The following is a 15,576-nucleotide window of genomic DNA, read 5'->3' on the forward strand; positions in this document are numbered from 1 at the left end:
TGTGTGTGTGTGTGTGTGTGTGTGTGTGTGTGTGTGTGTGTGTGTGTGTGTGTGGTATATCCATATAATCTGTTCTTAAATACTCCATAGAAACAGCACATGCTGTTGGGTGGGAGGCATTATCTAACACCTCTTTTCTCAACCCCCTTCCTATACATCCAGTCTTTCACCACTACTCCTGTTCTGACCAGCCTCACTGATTATTTAGACTTCCTGCTGGGTCCACTTTAGTATTCTATGCTAGCCTTGCAGTTTCTGACTCAGACACAACAATGTTTCCTTGAAATGTTTAGTACTTATAGATGATCTGTGCCCATCTTCATCTTGAAGATGTAACCTTGCATTCGTACATTTGAATACTTACATTTCAAGAATTTGCATGTTGTCAGATTACTGCCCTCCCATCCCACATAATGTGGTCTTCTGTGCCAGTGACCACGCTTTCCTCCTTAGACCAGACTATTGGCTGGAGAGGATCAATGCTGGCTGCGACTCAGGGAGGAGATTTCTCCCCTCTGATGGAGTCAGTCGATAGGTAATTTCTCCCGAGACGTGTGGCGGCTGTTACAGTATTGAGCTGCTAAAACCCTCGGGCTCGACCCCTCTGGATGGACTTGGTCGCTAAATATTGATAGACCTCACACATTAATGTAGACTCATGCAGTCACACACACAACCACAATAAGACACAAACACAGTCTGGACTTGTTCTTAAAGAAGCTTTAGTGCATAGGTGTCAAACTCTGGCCCGCAATTACATTTGGCCCGCGAAGCCATACCAAATTACTATTAGAGCTGGCCTACTGGTATTATACAGCTAATATATATATTGTTTAGTATTAAGCTTTGCTTGTTCCATATTCAGTTTTTCAGCAAAACATGTTTGAGTCCATAAGAAAAGATTCATTCTTCTATCTGGAGGAAGATTTTGTTTTTCAATAAATATTAATGTTAGCCCACGACTTTGTTCCAGTTTTGAATTTTGGCCCACTGTGTATTTGAGTTTGACACCCCTGCTTTAGTACATGGGAACCCACACTTGTAAAATCTATTTAGTTCCCTAACATCAACTTGTGCCGTTCAGATCCCTGGTTATGGTTTGTGGAAACCTTTTTTGTGTTGGGATATTTACAGTGCTGAGATGGCTGATTACAGGACTCTTAGGTCTAAGGCACATATTGAGAACAATAGTTCTTTAAAGTCAGCAACTGATCCACTCTAATTGTACTCTATAGTAGAGATGGACCGATCCGATATTATGTATCGGTATCGGTCCGATACTGATGTAAATTACTGGATCGGATATCGTAGGGAAATGAAAAATGTAATCCGATCCATTAAATATCAAAAAAGCACATCAAAACTTGCGACATGGCGTAACTCGGCTCATAACCGTAGCACGTCGGAGCAGTGTGCTCATGTGATAGAGCGGCTGTGTGTATTTGTAGCCTGAAATCTGGCATTTCATCTCTGAGGAAGTTATCCCAGAGAGAAGTAAAGCAAGTGTGTAAGTTCATCTCTGAATGTTTGTAAAGCATTCCCACGTTAAGCTTAACAACCGATATATGGAGCGACTGCCTCTTCTCTCTCCTCCCTCTCCTGCTGCTACTTCAATCAGTGAAACTGATCAATGATCAGCTGATCGGCTTTTCTGTCGCGAGTCCGTCTCTCTTGTTTGTTTATCGCCCACTTCGCGCCAGAAAGAGGAAACCAGCGGCTGAACAACAGCAGCACGTTTAAGCTTGATAAGCTGTTGTTAGAATTTATTTAATATTACTTTCTACACCAGGATCTTTTTCTACTGAGCTGACGGCTGGTAACTGTGCAGGGGCGGATCTAGCAAAGTTTAGCCAGGGGGGCCGATAGGGCATGAACAGGGAAAAGGGGGCACAAAGACATACTTTTCTTTCTTATTCTCATTTAAAATGTGAGCTTTTAATAAATAATTATCTGAATCTTACCCAAAGTTTTAATTGATGTAAAATGAATAGAAGTCCATTACTGTATATAGTAACTGTTAAGTCTAATATACCCCAGTAAGCTATAGTATTCATTTGGGAAAATGGTAAATGGCCTGTATTTATATAGCGCTTTAAGTCCCTAGGACCCCAAAGCGCTTTACATATCCAGTCATCCACCCATTCACGCACACTTATGGTGATGGCAGCTACATTGTAGCCACAGCCACCCTGGGGCGCACTGACAGAGGCGAGGCTGCCGGACACTGGCGCCACCGGGCCCTCTGACCACCACCAGTAGGCAACGGGTGAAGTGTCTTGCCCAAGGACACAACGACCGAGACTGTCCAAGCCGGGGCTCGAACCGGCAACCTTCCGATTACAAGGTGAACTCCCAACTCTTGAGCCACGATCGCCCCATCTAAAAAATGAAGCCAGTGTGGAAGCGCCAGAACTCCAGTTCCTCTGACAGCCATCTGAGGCACGCTTGAACACGGAGTCAGTCCCCACAGACTCCAATGTTTAAATGCCGAGCTTACCAGCAATGTAAAGCATTTTTACAGTCTGGTGTGAGACACATATTTTGTACTCTTTATAATGGTTCCTCCTTGATAACAACTGTTGAGGGTACGAGCTTTTAAGTAGTTTTCATGTCTCACCTTGGAGTTATCAGGTGTGCTGACACAGCCGGCTGTGCCCCCTGCAGGGTTTCAACTCTGCTAATTTAAGTCACTTCACTGGATCGTGCTCTCGTGTCTGTAGTTAAGCAGTCTATCAGACAAACAATATTTCCTGGAAGCTTGTCCTTTAGTTTTGATCAATATATTCTAGTAATCAGTCTGTTATGTCCCACTGATTGACCATGTGTCACTTTTGGCTTCAAAAAACCAACATGTTGCAGTCAAACCACTAGTGTTGGTGCTTAAAGATGTGGAGTCCGAAACCAATTGGGTGATGTCATGGTGGCTGTGTCCATCTTTTAAATACAGACTTTTATATAGAGAGCCTGTGATCTGCCTTTCACTTTCCCACCAGTTTCAGACTAAAGGGAAATCAGTTCCACCATTTAAAACAAAACAAAACAAAACAATGTTTCTGTTAGCAGACTGGAGGAGCACAGATGGGGTCAGCAGTACACTACTGTTGACTTCTGTAACATGTGGTAGTGATTTGAACTGAGATGTGTGTTACAACCAGTCATTGAAGTTTTACTTTGAGTGTCTGGATGACGCACAGGTATTTTTTTTTTTTTTCATTTAAAGATCCTAAAGAAAAAATGACCAAATAAGTCAGCAGGAATACTCCAGAAGGGGTTTTTTAATCATAGTAAGTGTGGGAAGCTACACAAGTCTATTTGGAAGTAGAAGCTGAACCCACCCACCAAAAAGTCATCATGATGGTATAACACAGTATTCAATCTCACATAGAGACTGTAATTGAAAAGAGGAATCTAGTTGATATACACTTTCTTGTCTTGATAAGTTTCCATCCTGTTTGGCCAAACAAAATAACCCACTGACAGATGACACAGTGTAAGAATTAGTATCTGTGCTTCAGCCTTTTTGATTGATTTCTACTGTGTTAGCTTTAACCTCAAAATTTAAGAGTACTTGTGTCCAACCTCGGCTATGCTACAGGAAAAAACCCCCAACTATTTGATTGAACGACAAACAGCAATATTTTCTAACTACGGACTTACGTGCTTCTACTTTTTCATTGTCTTCTTTAAATTGTCTTTATGGAATTATGCTAGCAGTACTGCACCGTCACCATCATCTCATTTTTCTTCCTCTACAGCGGCATCTAGACGTGGTGACCTCCAAATTTTGGGTTTCTGTCTCCTTCACTGGTTATGTGGGTCTCTGCCTTGGGACGACGTCCTCAAAAATCCAACTCAGGTCCAGGAGGCAAAGACCAGGTAGGGAGTAACTGAGACTGACTGTGTATCCGGGTACTCTCTACAGAAGGATGGAAGATTTTAAACACCTTTTTTTCTGGATTAGTCTCTTTATTGCCATGAAAAGCTGTTGACTGACGTCGCAGATTTCTGTAGTGAAATGAAATTATAATAATTGCATTGCAGCATCTGTTGCTCTAACAGTACAACATATAATACCACACACACACAGTCTGATACTGGAATTTCACTTATTAACATAACTATAAATCGTTACTACCTTTCTTCCTGTTTCTGCCTTAAAGAAGCATGTGCAGCATAGCACAGGTGTAGTCTGTTTTAATGATGTCCACCCAGACATCACCCAGTCCACCTGTCTGGTTTAAGGAGTGGTAAAATTATATCAAAGCTTTGAGTCTGTTTCGCTTACAGGACACTGCTTGAGCGCATTTCATTAAACAGGATAAGTTTTCTTGTTTGTTTAAGTTATACCTGAGGGCAGATTTTACTGTGCGCTTTTAGAGTTATGGAGCTCTCATTCATTTTGATTGGAGCTTGGATTCATGCTAGGGTGGCTGCCAAGTCTCCTCTGCTTCAGTACTGTGCAAAAGTCTTGAGCCACCCAGAATTTCCTTATCTCTGGGTGAGCTTTCTATAAGACAAGACTTTCTTGTAATTTTTAATGAGGTCTTCAGCAATAGTTCTCCAGGTTTTTATGGTCTTTTAAAGTTTCCATTAATTCTTTTTAAATTTAATTAAAAAGAAACAAAGACTACAAGTGCAAATAAGAGTGTAATGACTTAACAGCTCTGTCTGATATGAGGCTAGATATATATGGAATGTACTCCACAGCACGTTGCATACATAATCTACTCCTAATAATTATGTTGAGTGTGTGTAGTTGATGTCAGAGTGAGAAAAACTAATGTTGTGTGCTCTGGCTTCATTTCAACTCGTTCTTCTGCTCTGCCCGAGTCCATCTCTCAGATCTTTTCTGTTCTCACCTCTTCTGTTTTCACTTCTTCTCTCAGACTGATGGATAATCTGCCACATTCAGTCCAGCAGCTGTCAGTGAGCGGAGCCAGCACAGGTAAGCCAAGGCCAAAGGGCATCTTCAGGTTAGCGAACTTGTTCTCCACTTCTCAGGTTAACGAGAGAATTTGAAAGTAAAACTACAAGCCTTTGGAGGGGAAGAGAAAAATCTTCTTTTGGGCTCTGGGTTTACTGAGAGTCTCTGTTAATAAGAATACAAGATTAGACAGAGCAGCACTTCTTTATTTTTTTAAATCAGTACGTGTTAATGTAGAAACAACATATCTAAGATGAGGACTTTTCTAGTCATTAGAATGATGTCATTACTTAGATTTTCTCTACAAATGGACTATTTCAAAGATTTTTTACTTATAGAGATATACTGAAGGCAAGTTCAGGTCTAATGGAATATAGCTACAGCCCAACTCTACAGGTGTTTCTGTATTCTTCCACATGCTGCTTGGAATCTGATCCAAGAACTGAGTCAGCACAGTGTGGGTGACTTTTACGCACTGTGTAGGCAAATTGTGTGGCTAACTGCTTGACTTTATACTCCTGACTTCAAAGATTAAGCGGCATGGCCGAATATTTACAGTTTGGTGTTGTGACCTTAGATTCCCATCGTAAATTAAGATTCCAGTACGTTAATAATGCAAAGAGTGCAAAATCCTTTGCTAGCTGGGTGAAAATGATGACGCGTGACACATAAACTTGGTGTAGCTGTGTGGTTATTTGCTGAGCTCAATGAAGAGGCTAAACTTAGTTTGGCTTAAAAATGCCTGAAGTGAAGACAATCTTTAAACTGGATTATAAGAAGAGACGAGGCTGTGACAGTCCAGGCTACATGAAAATGTCCCACCCAGAATAAAACACTCTCTCCTTTTCTCTCACCTGAAGCTCCAGAATAACTTCGTAGCAATTAAACAGCTGTCCCATTGACATGCCTTTCAAAGTTAGTCGTGTTTTATCTCTCCTCTTTATAAGGAGAGGTCACACCTGTGCTATGGCTCGGTGTGTGATGTATGGTTGGGACTAGATTCTCCTCTGCTGACAAAGCCCGGCTGCCCGCCACAGATAAGAGCTGGGGTATGCATCAACCCTGTGTGTGTGTGTGTGTGTGTGTGACACCGTGCTACTGCAGTATGTGCCAGACATGTCACCTGGCCAGTGTGTGATGCATCAGGACTGACTGAGTATGACACTTCCACACATGCAGGTCCTTAGCCACGTGCTCGCTTGATCTCCTCTGCGGAGAGATACCACCACACACATAGACACACACACTCAAAAATATACAGGGTGCTTCATTTTCTGAAGATGCACACTTTCTGGAATAGTAACTTTGTAAAAATCCAACCAGATTTAATCAAATCACTATCAGTATCACTTAACATATCTGATTCTTGATGTCCACTCTGCTCCTGTCTTCAGATGAGGTGGCCAAATTCCTCCTTTATGTGAACAAACTGGACTACCAAGAGAAGCCCGATTACCAGTATCTTAAAAACCTGTGGGGCAGTGCTGTCAGGGGAGGACTTGATTTGTCCAAGCCACAGGGAGCTGCAGGGGAATCGCCCACCAAAGATCCTCGAGCCAAGGAAAAGGTGAGGACTCAAAACCTGTGAGATGGTGTGGAAAAAATTTGGCACCACTGACATCTTTTCCTTTATGCACTGAAATCCTGTGAACCCACCTTCATCCTCCAGTAGGTATTTGGCTTCTTACTGAAATGTTGGCTCAGTTAGACATCTGTCTATAGCAGCTCACTTTCTCAGCGGGTGTGGTCACTTCACAGGCACAGGCGTATTCCAAGATGACAACGCCAGGATTCGTCAGGCAGATTATGAAAGTATGATTCACCACCACAGACTGCTGGCTTTAACCCCAGTGGGAATCTTTGTGATGTGATGGTCTGATTACTCTCACCATTGACTGGCCCTCCTTAAAATGTTTCTCGTGCATTGGAGAATAACCACTATGACACAGAAGCTGAGAATACACCAAAAACATTAGATCTAAGACTGGTGATAATTGACAGAATTTTACCATTCAGTCAACATTCAACTACTTAAGTGTTTGGCCACAAAGATCCTCATTTCCCCAGCTCAGTCTCTTAACCCTGAGTGCTAAATTGTGACAGCAGTGAAAGGGAGGGCTAACCTGCCCCAACGAGCATGTGAACTAGAGGTGGTCAGGTCTGAAGCTGGAGGGCTGCGATTCTGCCTCAATTTAACAGAATAACTTCTTGACCCCCCCTACTATCAACGGCCCAATTTGAAGGAGTTGATGACACACACTACAGAGCACAGGGTGTCTCCAATTATGCTCCTGATTTCCTCTCCTCTCCTTGTGTCATTTAATTTCCATGCTAAAGTGCTGGCCAGTTTGATCCCTAGTTAAACAGAAGTGGCCATTTACAGGCGGTTTAGTGAGGAGAGTAAATGTCAGCTGAGATAAAGGCCACTGAATGGGTATGTTCACACAATCATTTGCCACTAGTGTTGGATAAATATGGAATTATTTTATGGAGGATTATAGTTTTGTAGTGAGGCAAAGTTTTATTTAAGGAAGACAGTTCAAAGATGGGCTTATGGGGTAAAGAGATTTCACGTGACATTAAAAGACATAGGAGCAAAGCATGCACAGCTGTAGATCAGGAGTTCAGAGGAAATGGCCTTTAGACTGAGGCTTCACACAGAATCTGGACTCAGCAGCAACTTTTGTAGTGATAATGTTGGTGCTGGCATCAGGCAGCAAATATTATCAGTTCTGCCTATGTGTAACATGAAAAATGTGACTGTGTATTCTCCTGGATATTGGTATTGAGTTTGAGTATTTTATTTTGGACTTGACAACAGTAACAGTCCAGTAAAAGAAACAAACCAAACATGAGTGAGAGTCAGTAGCTGAGATGAGGAAGTGGACAGTGAAAGCCTTACCTTCATCTGAGACAAACTGCTGATGCTTGTCTAGCTTCAGCTAATGCTGTTAGCTCTCCTGCTAGCGGGTGACACACGGTGAAGTAAACGCAGAACACTGAACTAAATTGCACTGTATAGCTTCGTACACTGAAGATGGCAGGATCTCATATCTGACCCAATCTGTCCTCCAGCTGCGTTGCATTAAAGGAGGAGAAATAAGCTCGCAGATAATGTTGTGACTGAAATGAGGTCAGTTAGAAAGCAGTCGTGTCGGCCTCACATCGGCCATCACAGAGATAATAAAACTGCTTTTTGTTTCCGTCAGCAGAAAGCAGAAGGAGCGAGCGGAGTCTCTAGAGCCAAAGCTGCACCTCTACAGGACCATGATGAAGTCCATGAAGGCGCAAAGTCCAAAGCAGTGCCAGCTGGCTACATCAGAGGACCACCCATCAATAAACCTCTGTCAGAACAGGTAAGGCCTCAAACACCTTAACTGTCACCCTTTATGCAACAGTATGCTGAGACACCCCCGTTCTCTGCGGCCTGCTGGAGCGGGGGGGCTGGGAGGAGGAGTTGGCCGTCCGACTGCGGTCTGGAGTGTGGGGCCTCCCTGCTGCTGCGGAGTCGGGGCGGTCTGCCTCTCCCCACCGCAGGGAAAAGGGTAACACCACCTGGGTCTGGGTGCAGTTCCCCCCTCCAGGGGCAAGGGTACCTAGACCCGGTTCGTAGAGTACGCTTGGGGAGTGTGATCGTGTGTACAGCGTCTCTTTATGTCTGTCTCCACGTTGGTTGAGTGTGGAGTAAGTGCATATGAGAGCATGAGGGTGGGAATGGATGTTTGTGTCTGTGTGTGCCTGTATGTCTGTGTCTATATGTCAGGTTGGGTGTCAGGCGCCACCTCTCTGGGGACATCTCAGGCCCTCCAAGGTTTGGAGGCCTATCTCCCCCACCACCACTTCCCCTGCCAGTGGCGGACTCCCTCAGACATCGGTGCGTTGGTGGTTCTTTGTGTCTGCGGGGATGGGCGTCCGAGGTACACACCGGCTCACTCCTTGGCGGCCGCTTATCGGGGCCTGGAGCCTGGGGCTCGCTCGGGCCACTTCGGAGGTGGGGTGCCCCCGGCCTCTCGGCCTGGGGCTCGGTCACTCAGGCACGGCTGGCTGCCGGCGGAGCTCACGGGCGCGTCACTGCAACTCCCCCTGGCTTCTGCTCCGCGGCTGCTGAGTGAGCCCTCATCTGGGACTCTCCTCAGCTCTTTCTGGGACAGTGGCGCGGCTGCCCCTCTGTTGGTCTTCCTGTCTGGAGTTTTGATCTCCTCCATACCTGCTTCATACCCTGGAGGACGGGGCTGTGGCTCCCCACACTCCCTAGCAGATCGTTACATGGAGAAACCTTTGGAATACAAGCATGCTGATCCACACAGGTATGCACACAGGTGTACACACGGGTATTCACAGACGCGGACTACAGCTTTCTTGGCTGCTGCCTCAAAGCACATTGTGCGCTGTCTATCTTGCGTGCTGCACAATATCGTTTATTATTTAGTATCTACTGATATCTACTGCTAGCTAGTTTATTGTGATGGTGCCGTTTTTTTTATTATGTTGCTCTTTGTTGTTTGCTTTCTCTTCTGTTTTTTTTCTCCATACAGGTGACCCAGGTGTTTTGTTTTTGTTTTGTTTTTTTTTCTTTTCTTCCCCCCCTTCTCACCGTCTCTTCTCCCCTTTGGTTTTCTTTCTCTCCCTCTCTTTCTTTCATTCTCTCTCCCTGTCCTATCCCCCAGTCATGTCTGTCCCGTTTGTAGCAACTGAAAATAAAATAAATTCATAATTATAATAAAGGTCAATCAAATGGACCAATATGGCAAGGCCATGATGATCCACTTGGTAAAATAAATCCGCTTGGCATCTTTCTTGGCCTTAAGACAACAATTCTGATGCTAAAGATCCAAACGGGACACAAAAAAAAAAAAAAAAAAAAAAAAAAAAAAAAAAAACTAACCGGCAAGAGTGGAGGTAAACCAGGTGCTGTGTAGCGGCAGTAGGAAAACAGCCTTGTTTCGTTGATGAAACTAGATTTGAAATACACTGGAATATTAAATCAGAAGGGTTCAGAAGCTTGTGTAACAGTTTACTGTGTGACATTTCTGCTTCCTGCTAAAGTGTCTAAAAGAAAGATCAGAGACTACAGCTGAAGCCGGAGTTAACCTAATGATGAGGTCAGCTTTGACTGACCTGATGTTGCACCTCTGTGTGTACATGATGATGACATGAACACCACAAGGCATCCAAACTGAGTAAATTACTGTCCAGCATTTTTCAGCCTTTGTGCTACTTTTAAGACCTTTGCACACAAAACACACTGCATTAAAAAAAAAATCTGAAAAATGAAGTTACAAACTTCTCGTGTACTATATTCAAGGTGAAACACTGGAAGATTTACACAAAATGGATCAAAAATTAGTATTTTTAGACAGAATGACATTCAAATATCTGTCACAGGCACTTTGTTAAAACAGAGTGATCAGCAGGAGACGTACGATGTGTAATATTGCAGGTCATGCATAAAAGCAGTTGGTTTCTCAGTCAGGAGCTGCAGAACTGTGTTGTATATTTCTGTGTTAAAAGTAATACGTGGGTAAACTGTTTTCACTCAGCAGGTTATAATTTGGTTTCTTTGAAGTGATCTCCCACACAGACAAGAGCCTGAATCTAAAACCTCACGCTGCTGTGGACACAGTCATCAGGCACAGATTTTACACACCTCAAAGAACCAATATGGGTTTAAGTAGACGCCAACATTAGAACATTCTTACTGCTTTACCTGCTGTCAGACAAGCCATTACACTCCACCAGCCTCCACTGACAAAAACAGTCATTTTACCTCATAAAACAGGAGCTGTTCACTGCTGCCTCGATTGGTTGGTTAGTGGATTTTGTCCCCTATGGATTCCACTATAAGCACGTTATGAAGATGAAGAATAATTTGGCAAGTGTTTTTGTTTTATTATGAATCTGGACAGGCAGGGGTTACCCACAGCTAAAAATCAGTGGTGGAACAGTGCAGACAACACAGCACCCTGGGTTCTTGTGCGTTTGCCATTAGATGTTGTACTTTGATGTGTTCATCCCTCTACCTGTAATGCACCTGAGAGCTGTGGCTGTTTAAAATACTAAATTTCACTGTCAAATAAATGATCAAGTTCCTGATTGGTCAAACTGCCTTTTATTTGTTTGAATATAGAAGGAAGAAGTTCTCCCTGCTGTCAGAAGGTCCCCGAGGCAAAGGCCTGTGTGCAGTTATGAAGACATTGACAGTGAGGAAGAGGAAGAAAGGCCCAAACCCATTGCTGCACGTGATCTCAGAAGTCCTCCAGTAAAGCCCAGAGCTCAACCCAAACAGGTGTGAGGCCACAGCTCGGGCAGTTTGAACCCGTTTTACACTAAAGGCTACAAAACAACTATTTACACCTGACTAAATCTTTACGATGTGCTGTAGACTCTTCAGTTAGGTTGTTCCTCCAGATTTCTAAAGGTTACAAAGAAAAAGCAGAATTGAAAGTTGACACCTAAATGCTTCAAAGTGCACACACTTGAATTACCTTCTTTAACAGAAACGTAACCCCACAAGGACAAGCAGCAAAACAGATGACGTGCCCCTGATCTCAGCGAGAATGGAGCGCCGAGTCTTCCCACAAAGGAGAAAAGAAGAGCGAGCAAACCGTGACATGGACAGGCAAACACACACACACCAGAGAGCGGTGTACAGCCATCCAAAGTACTGGGATAGCCAGCTCTACTACAGAGATGCTTTGGGTAAATGGGAAGAGTCTGTTCCCAAAAACTCAAGTCCTGAAGCCGGTCCCCAATGGAGTGAATGGCTGACGTCCTGGTTCCTCTTTCTGGGCGCCTTTCTTTTACTGCTTGCTGTTGTCAGAGTTTGCCAAAGTACATTGAAGCCCCTTTGAGGAGCTAATGGATCTACGAGTTTTAACAGCTCCTTTCAAAGCTCCTTCCCAAAGTGGAGATGGAGCAGCCGGGAACACAAAGCCTCTCATCAGGACTTCTGGGCTGCCATTTTCACAGTGATGGGCTGAAATAGAAGGACAAGCCTCAGTTTATTCTGCCTATTAGATGTTCTGTAAAGGTAAACATGCGATGAAAGATTTCTTTATGATAAAAAGATGAAGGGGGCTCTCGTTTCTGACTGCAACTCACACGCTCGAATAAAACAGTCTTTGACTTTGAATCGGTGGCGAGCTGCATTCACAGACACGCAGTATCACACGCTTACTCCTTTATCAGACGAGGAGTAGCTTCAGTCAAAGTGTATGAATGCAGCACATTGTTGAAAGCGCAGTGGCAGAAGAAAAGGCTACAGGATGTATAGAGGCATGCTAATTAATAAGCTGAATGTCTATTGAGGGCTTTCTGAAGGCAGCTGTCAGTCACACTGTGAGGCACGCACATACCTTACTGCAGTAAGGACACTCTCCAAAAACAATGTTGAAGCTCTGCCTGCTGGAGTGCAGCGCTCGCAGCCACTGAAGGCAAAAGAGAAAAGATCAAATCACTACCTTGAATCTGATGTGTGGCTCATAACAGCACTTTCAATATACACTCTGTACAGCTATGTTTAAGATTATCCAGCACCCTTGAAGCATTGAAGGGCTCTTTTTTTTTTAAAGTCGATTAGAGTCCTGCGATTTGTTTCTGAGCTTCAACGATATCTGGCCGTGCAGCATGTCACCGAGGACAGAGTCCAAACAGAGTCATCTGTGCTCATTTCCTGTGTGTCGCAAGGCTGCACTAGTCCAGTTCTACCTTTGATCATATCTGACTGTCACTCACCTTGAGCAGCCCACCTGTTGAAACACTAAAACACTGATGGCTAATGAACACAAATTGTTTGTGCCTGATTAAATTAAATGCTGTTTAGAAACACTGTTTACAATATGTATGTCCTCAAAGGGGAATCTGTATTCATGTGCATGTTTACTGTACCTGCAGCTCACTGAAGGCAACAGGATAAGGCTTTGTATTATGACTGAGTGAAAATGGCAACTGTAATGCGCAAAACTTTGTTCATTTAAGCAAATAAATGAAATAGATGTTTATAACCGTGTCCACTACTCAGGAGGAACCCTTACAGTGTTTGAGGAGGGAGCACTTTAAAATCAAGTCAATAAATGGAGAATTGTGTCCCAGAGGCATGCTGGTGGTCCTGAGGGACTTGAGAAGAAGTGGGATTTTTTTAATTATTATAACCAGATCAGTTTTTTGGTCATGTTGTAGCTTTGAAGTAGTCCGGGGTAAATCTTAAACTTTCTGAGATTATAATATGGGTGATGTGACAGTCTAGTTGTTGGGCACATGTCATATGAACCCATACATCCTAAGCAGTGAGTTCATGCTCAGTTTTTTACCCACATACAGCCTCACATGCTTTTTCAAAAAGTCATAATTATACAGTGTGGTGGTTTCCACGCTCATCTAACAAACAAACAAATCCTTTTGCATCAGGAAGACCATCAGGTCCAACCTACTTGCTGTGGTGAGCCTTTGTGAATAGGTAAACAACCCAAAGTAGCTTCCATGAATATATCCATTGCTCAAAGAAAGAAAGAAAAAAAAAAAAGACTTGATAATTTTGGTTTCCACTGACCGCTGTTGTCATTTTATTCTTGAGAAATCACATACTGTATGACAGCAAAGATTATTCAACTTGAATATTTCTATATCAAGATATGTCAGCTATATATAAAAAACATTTCCGTAATAAGTCATATCACTGTGGCTTGACATCTGGGCTGTTGTCATGTCAGACATCTTTATTAGAGATGGCACGATACCACTTTATGTCCGATACCAATATGAATCCGATATAGTGTTTTTTTAATCAATAAAACAGTTTTTTAATATCTTGCTGCTTTTTGTATAAGTTCATACTCAAGTTAAAAAAAAAAAAAACACTAAAGCTATTCTGTTATACCTGTATGCAAAAAATACACTGCACCCAAAATATTTCATAGTTCAGCAATACTGATCAATCTAATAAACTTAAACCTGCTCCATCCTCCCTATTCTGGTATTTTAAAGAGTAAGCAACCTAACTAATAGGGTTCTAAAACTCCCAGCAAAAAATAAAAAAAAAATAAGGGAACCACTCACCTCCACCTCATGATGCTTAATTGACGTAATCAACCTTAATTTGATGCAGTGTGGAAAAAAAAAATGCACAGAAATCAATTATTTTTCAAGAAATAATTAAATAGATTCAACATCTTTCTTCAACAAGAACTGCAGACTGCACAGATGGTACCTTCCCAAAGGAAAAAGTACTATAGCTTACTAGGGTATATTAGACTTAACAGTTACTATATACAGTAATGGACTTCTATACATTTTACATCAGATTAAAACTTTGGGTGTAAGATTCAGATAATTATTTATTAAAAGCTGACATTTTAAATGAGAATAAGAAAGAAAAGTATGTCTTTGTGCCCCCTTTTCCCTGTTCATGCCCTATCGGCCCCCCTGGCTAAACTTTGCTAGATCCGCCCCTGCACAGTTACCAGCCGTCAGCTGTAGAAAAAGATCCTGGTGTAGAAAGTAATATTAAATAAATTCTAACAACAGCTTATCAAGCTTAAACGTGCTGCTGTTGTTCAGCCGCTGGTTTCCTCTTTCTGGCGCGAAGTGGGCGATAAACAAACAAAGAGACGGACTCGCGACAGAAAAGCCGATCAGCTGATCATTGATCAGTTTGATGATTGAAATAGCAGCAGGAGAGGGCGAGGCAGTCGCTCCATATATCTGTTGTTAAGCTTAACGTGGGAATGCTTGCTCCGACGTGCTACGGTAGTGAGCCGAGTTATGCCATGTCGCAAGTTTTTTGAGGTGCTTTTTTGATATTTAATGGATCGGATTACATTTTTTATTTCCCTCCAATATCTGATCCAGTAATTTACGTCAGTATCAGACAGATACGTAATATCGGATCAGTCCATCTCTAATCTTTATATACATAGTCTATATTCTCCTTAAAAAAATTTTCGGTTTAACTTCCAGGACATTGATCTGGTCATCTGAGTAGCAGAGGGCAGACAGGGCTTTAGAAGGCCCTTAACTCATCAGCAGGACTGGTATCTGCTTGCATGCCACAAATACAGAAACAGACTTCATGAGGGTCATCTTACAGCTGACGTCCTCCAGTGGGCCCTGTGCCCCAGTGGAGCCCAATTCTGGTATTCTATGACATTTGCATTTGCCATAGAATACCAGAATCGGCAGTTGCACCATTAGTGTGGACCTGCTACAAAATGGACTACCTTGCTGTATTAATTTTTTGTTCACTGTGATTTTCAGGATGCCTCCGAATTCAGCCTTCTGTAGGTTAATAATTTGCATTTCCATCAAATGATATTGCATCCTTTTGTTCCTAAAACATAACACATGTATACATATCCACTGAAGTCCGACGTGTTTCAAAAGCTTTCGGTTTTGTGTTGCCTACAACATTATTGAATCCTTCATATTAACTTGCATCAAACGTGTCAAATAGTTCATACACACATTTCATTGAGACTTACGGAGTTAATATCCAGTTTTAATGTAAGGCCAATGATGAGCCATTATATGCAGCTTGCATTTTTTTCCCTCTCATCTGTTATAATGTGAACACATCTGTCTGATCTCATTATTCAATCTAAAAATGGAAGAAACCCTGCTGTAAACCTCAAATTGTGTGTGTGTGTGTGTGTGTGTGT

General features: G+C 42.7%; 2 protein-coding genes across 4 annotated transcripts in view; one reads left to right on the forward strand and one right to left on the reverse strand.

The window, feature by feature from the left end:
- The window catches only part of LOC102302460 (VRK serine/threonine kinase 2), a 32,071-nt gene extending 18,347 nt beyond the window's left edge, over nt 1-13,724 (forward strand). For 2 of the 3 annotated variants that reach the window (XM_014337817.2, XM_005935304.3), the window contains exons 10-15: nt 3,756-3,876; nt 4,887-4,945; nt 6,319-6,491; nt 8,134-8,280; nt 11,052-11,210; nt 11,422-13,724. In XM_014337817.2, the coding sequence (XP_014193303.1) occupies nt 3,756-3,876; nt 4,887-4,945; nt 6,319-6,491; nt 8,134-8,280; nt 11,052-11,210; nt 11,422-11,775 (1,013 nt within the window). In that variant the 3' untranslated portion in view covers nt 11,776-13,724. The remainder of the gene's footprint in view (nt 1-3,755; nt 3,877-4,886; nt 4,946-6,318; nt 6,492-8,133; nt 8,281-11,051; nt 11,211-11,421) is intronic. The other variant, XM_005935305.3, reaches the window with a different exon arrangement.
- The window catches only part of fancl (FA complementation group L), a 31,280-nt gene continuing 27,481 nt past the window's right edge, over nt 11,778-15,576 (reverse strand). The window contains exons 13-14 of the mRNA XM_005935307.3: nt 12,280-12,351; nt 11,778-11,900 (exon numbers count right to left, since the gene is read on the reverse strand). Of these exons, the coding sequence (XP_005935369.1) occupies nt 11,865-11,900; nt 12,280-12,351 (108 nt within the window). The 3' untranslated portion in view covers nt 11,778-11,864. The remainder of the gene's footprint in view (nt 11,901-12,279; nt 12,352-15,576) is intronic.

This window comes from Haplochromis burtoni, unplaced genomic scaffold, assembly GCF_018398535.1.
Source record: "Haplochromis burtoni strain Fernald_Lab_line unplaced genomic scaffold, NCSU_Asbu1 Contig_196, whole genome shotgun sequence".
Classification (NCBI taxonomy): Eukaryota; Metazoa; Chordata; class Actinopteri; order Cichliformes; family Cichlidae; genus Haplochromis; species Haplochromis burtoni.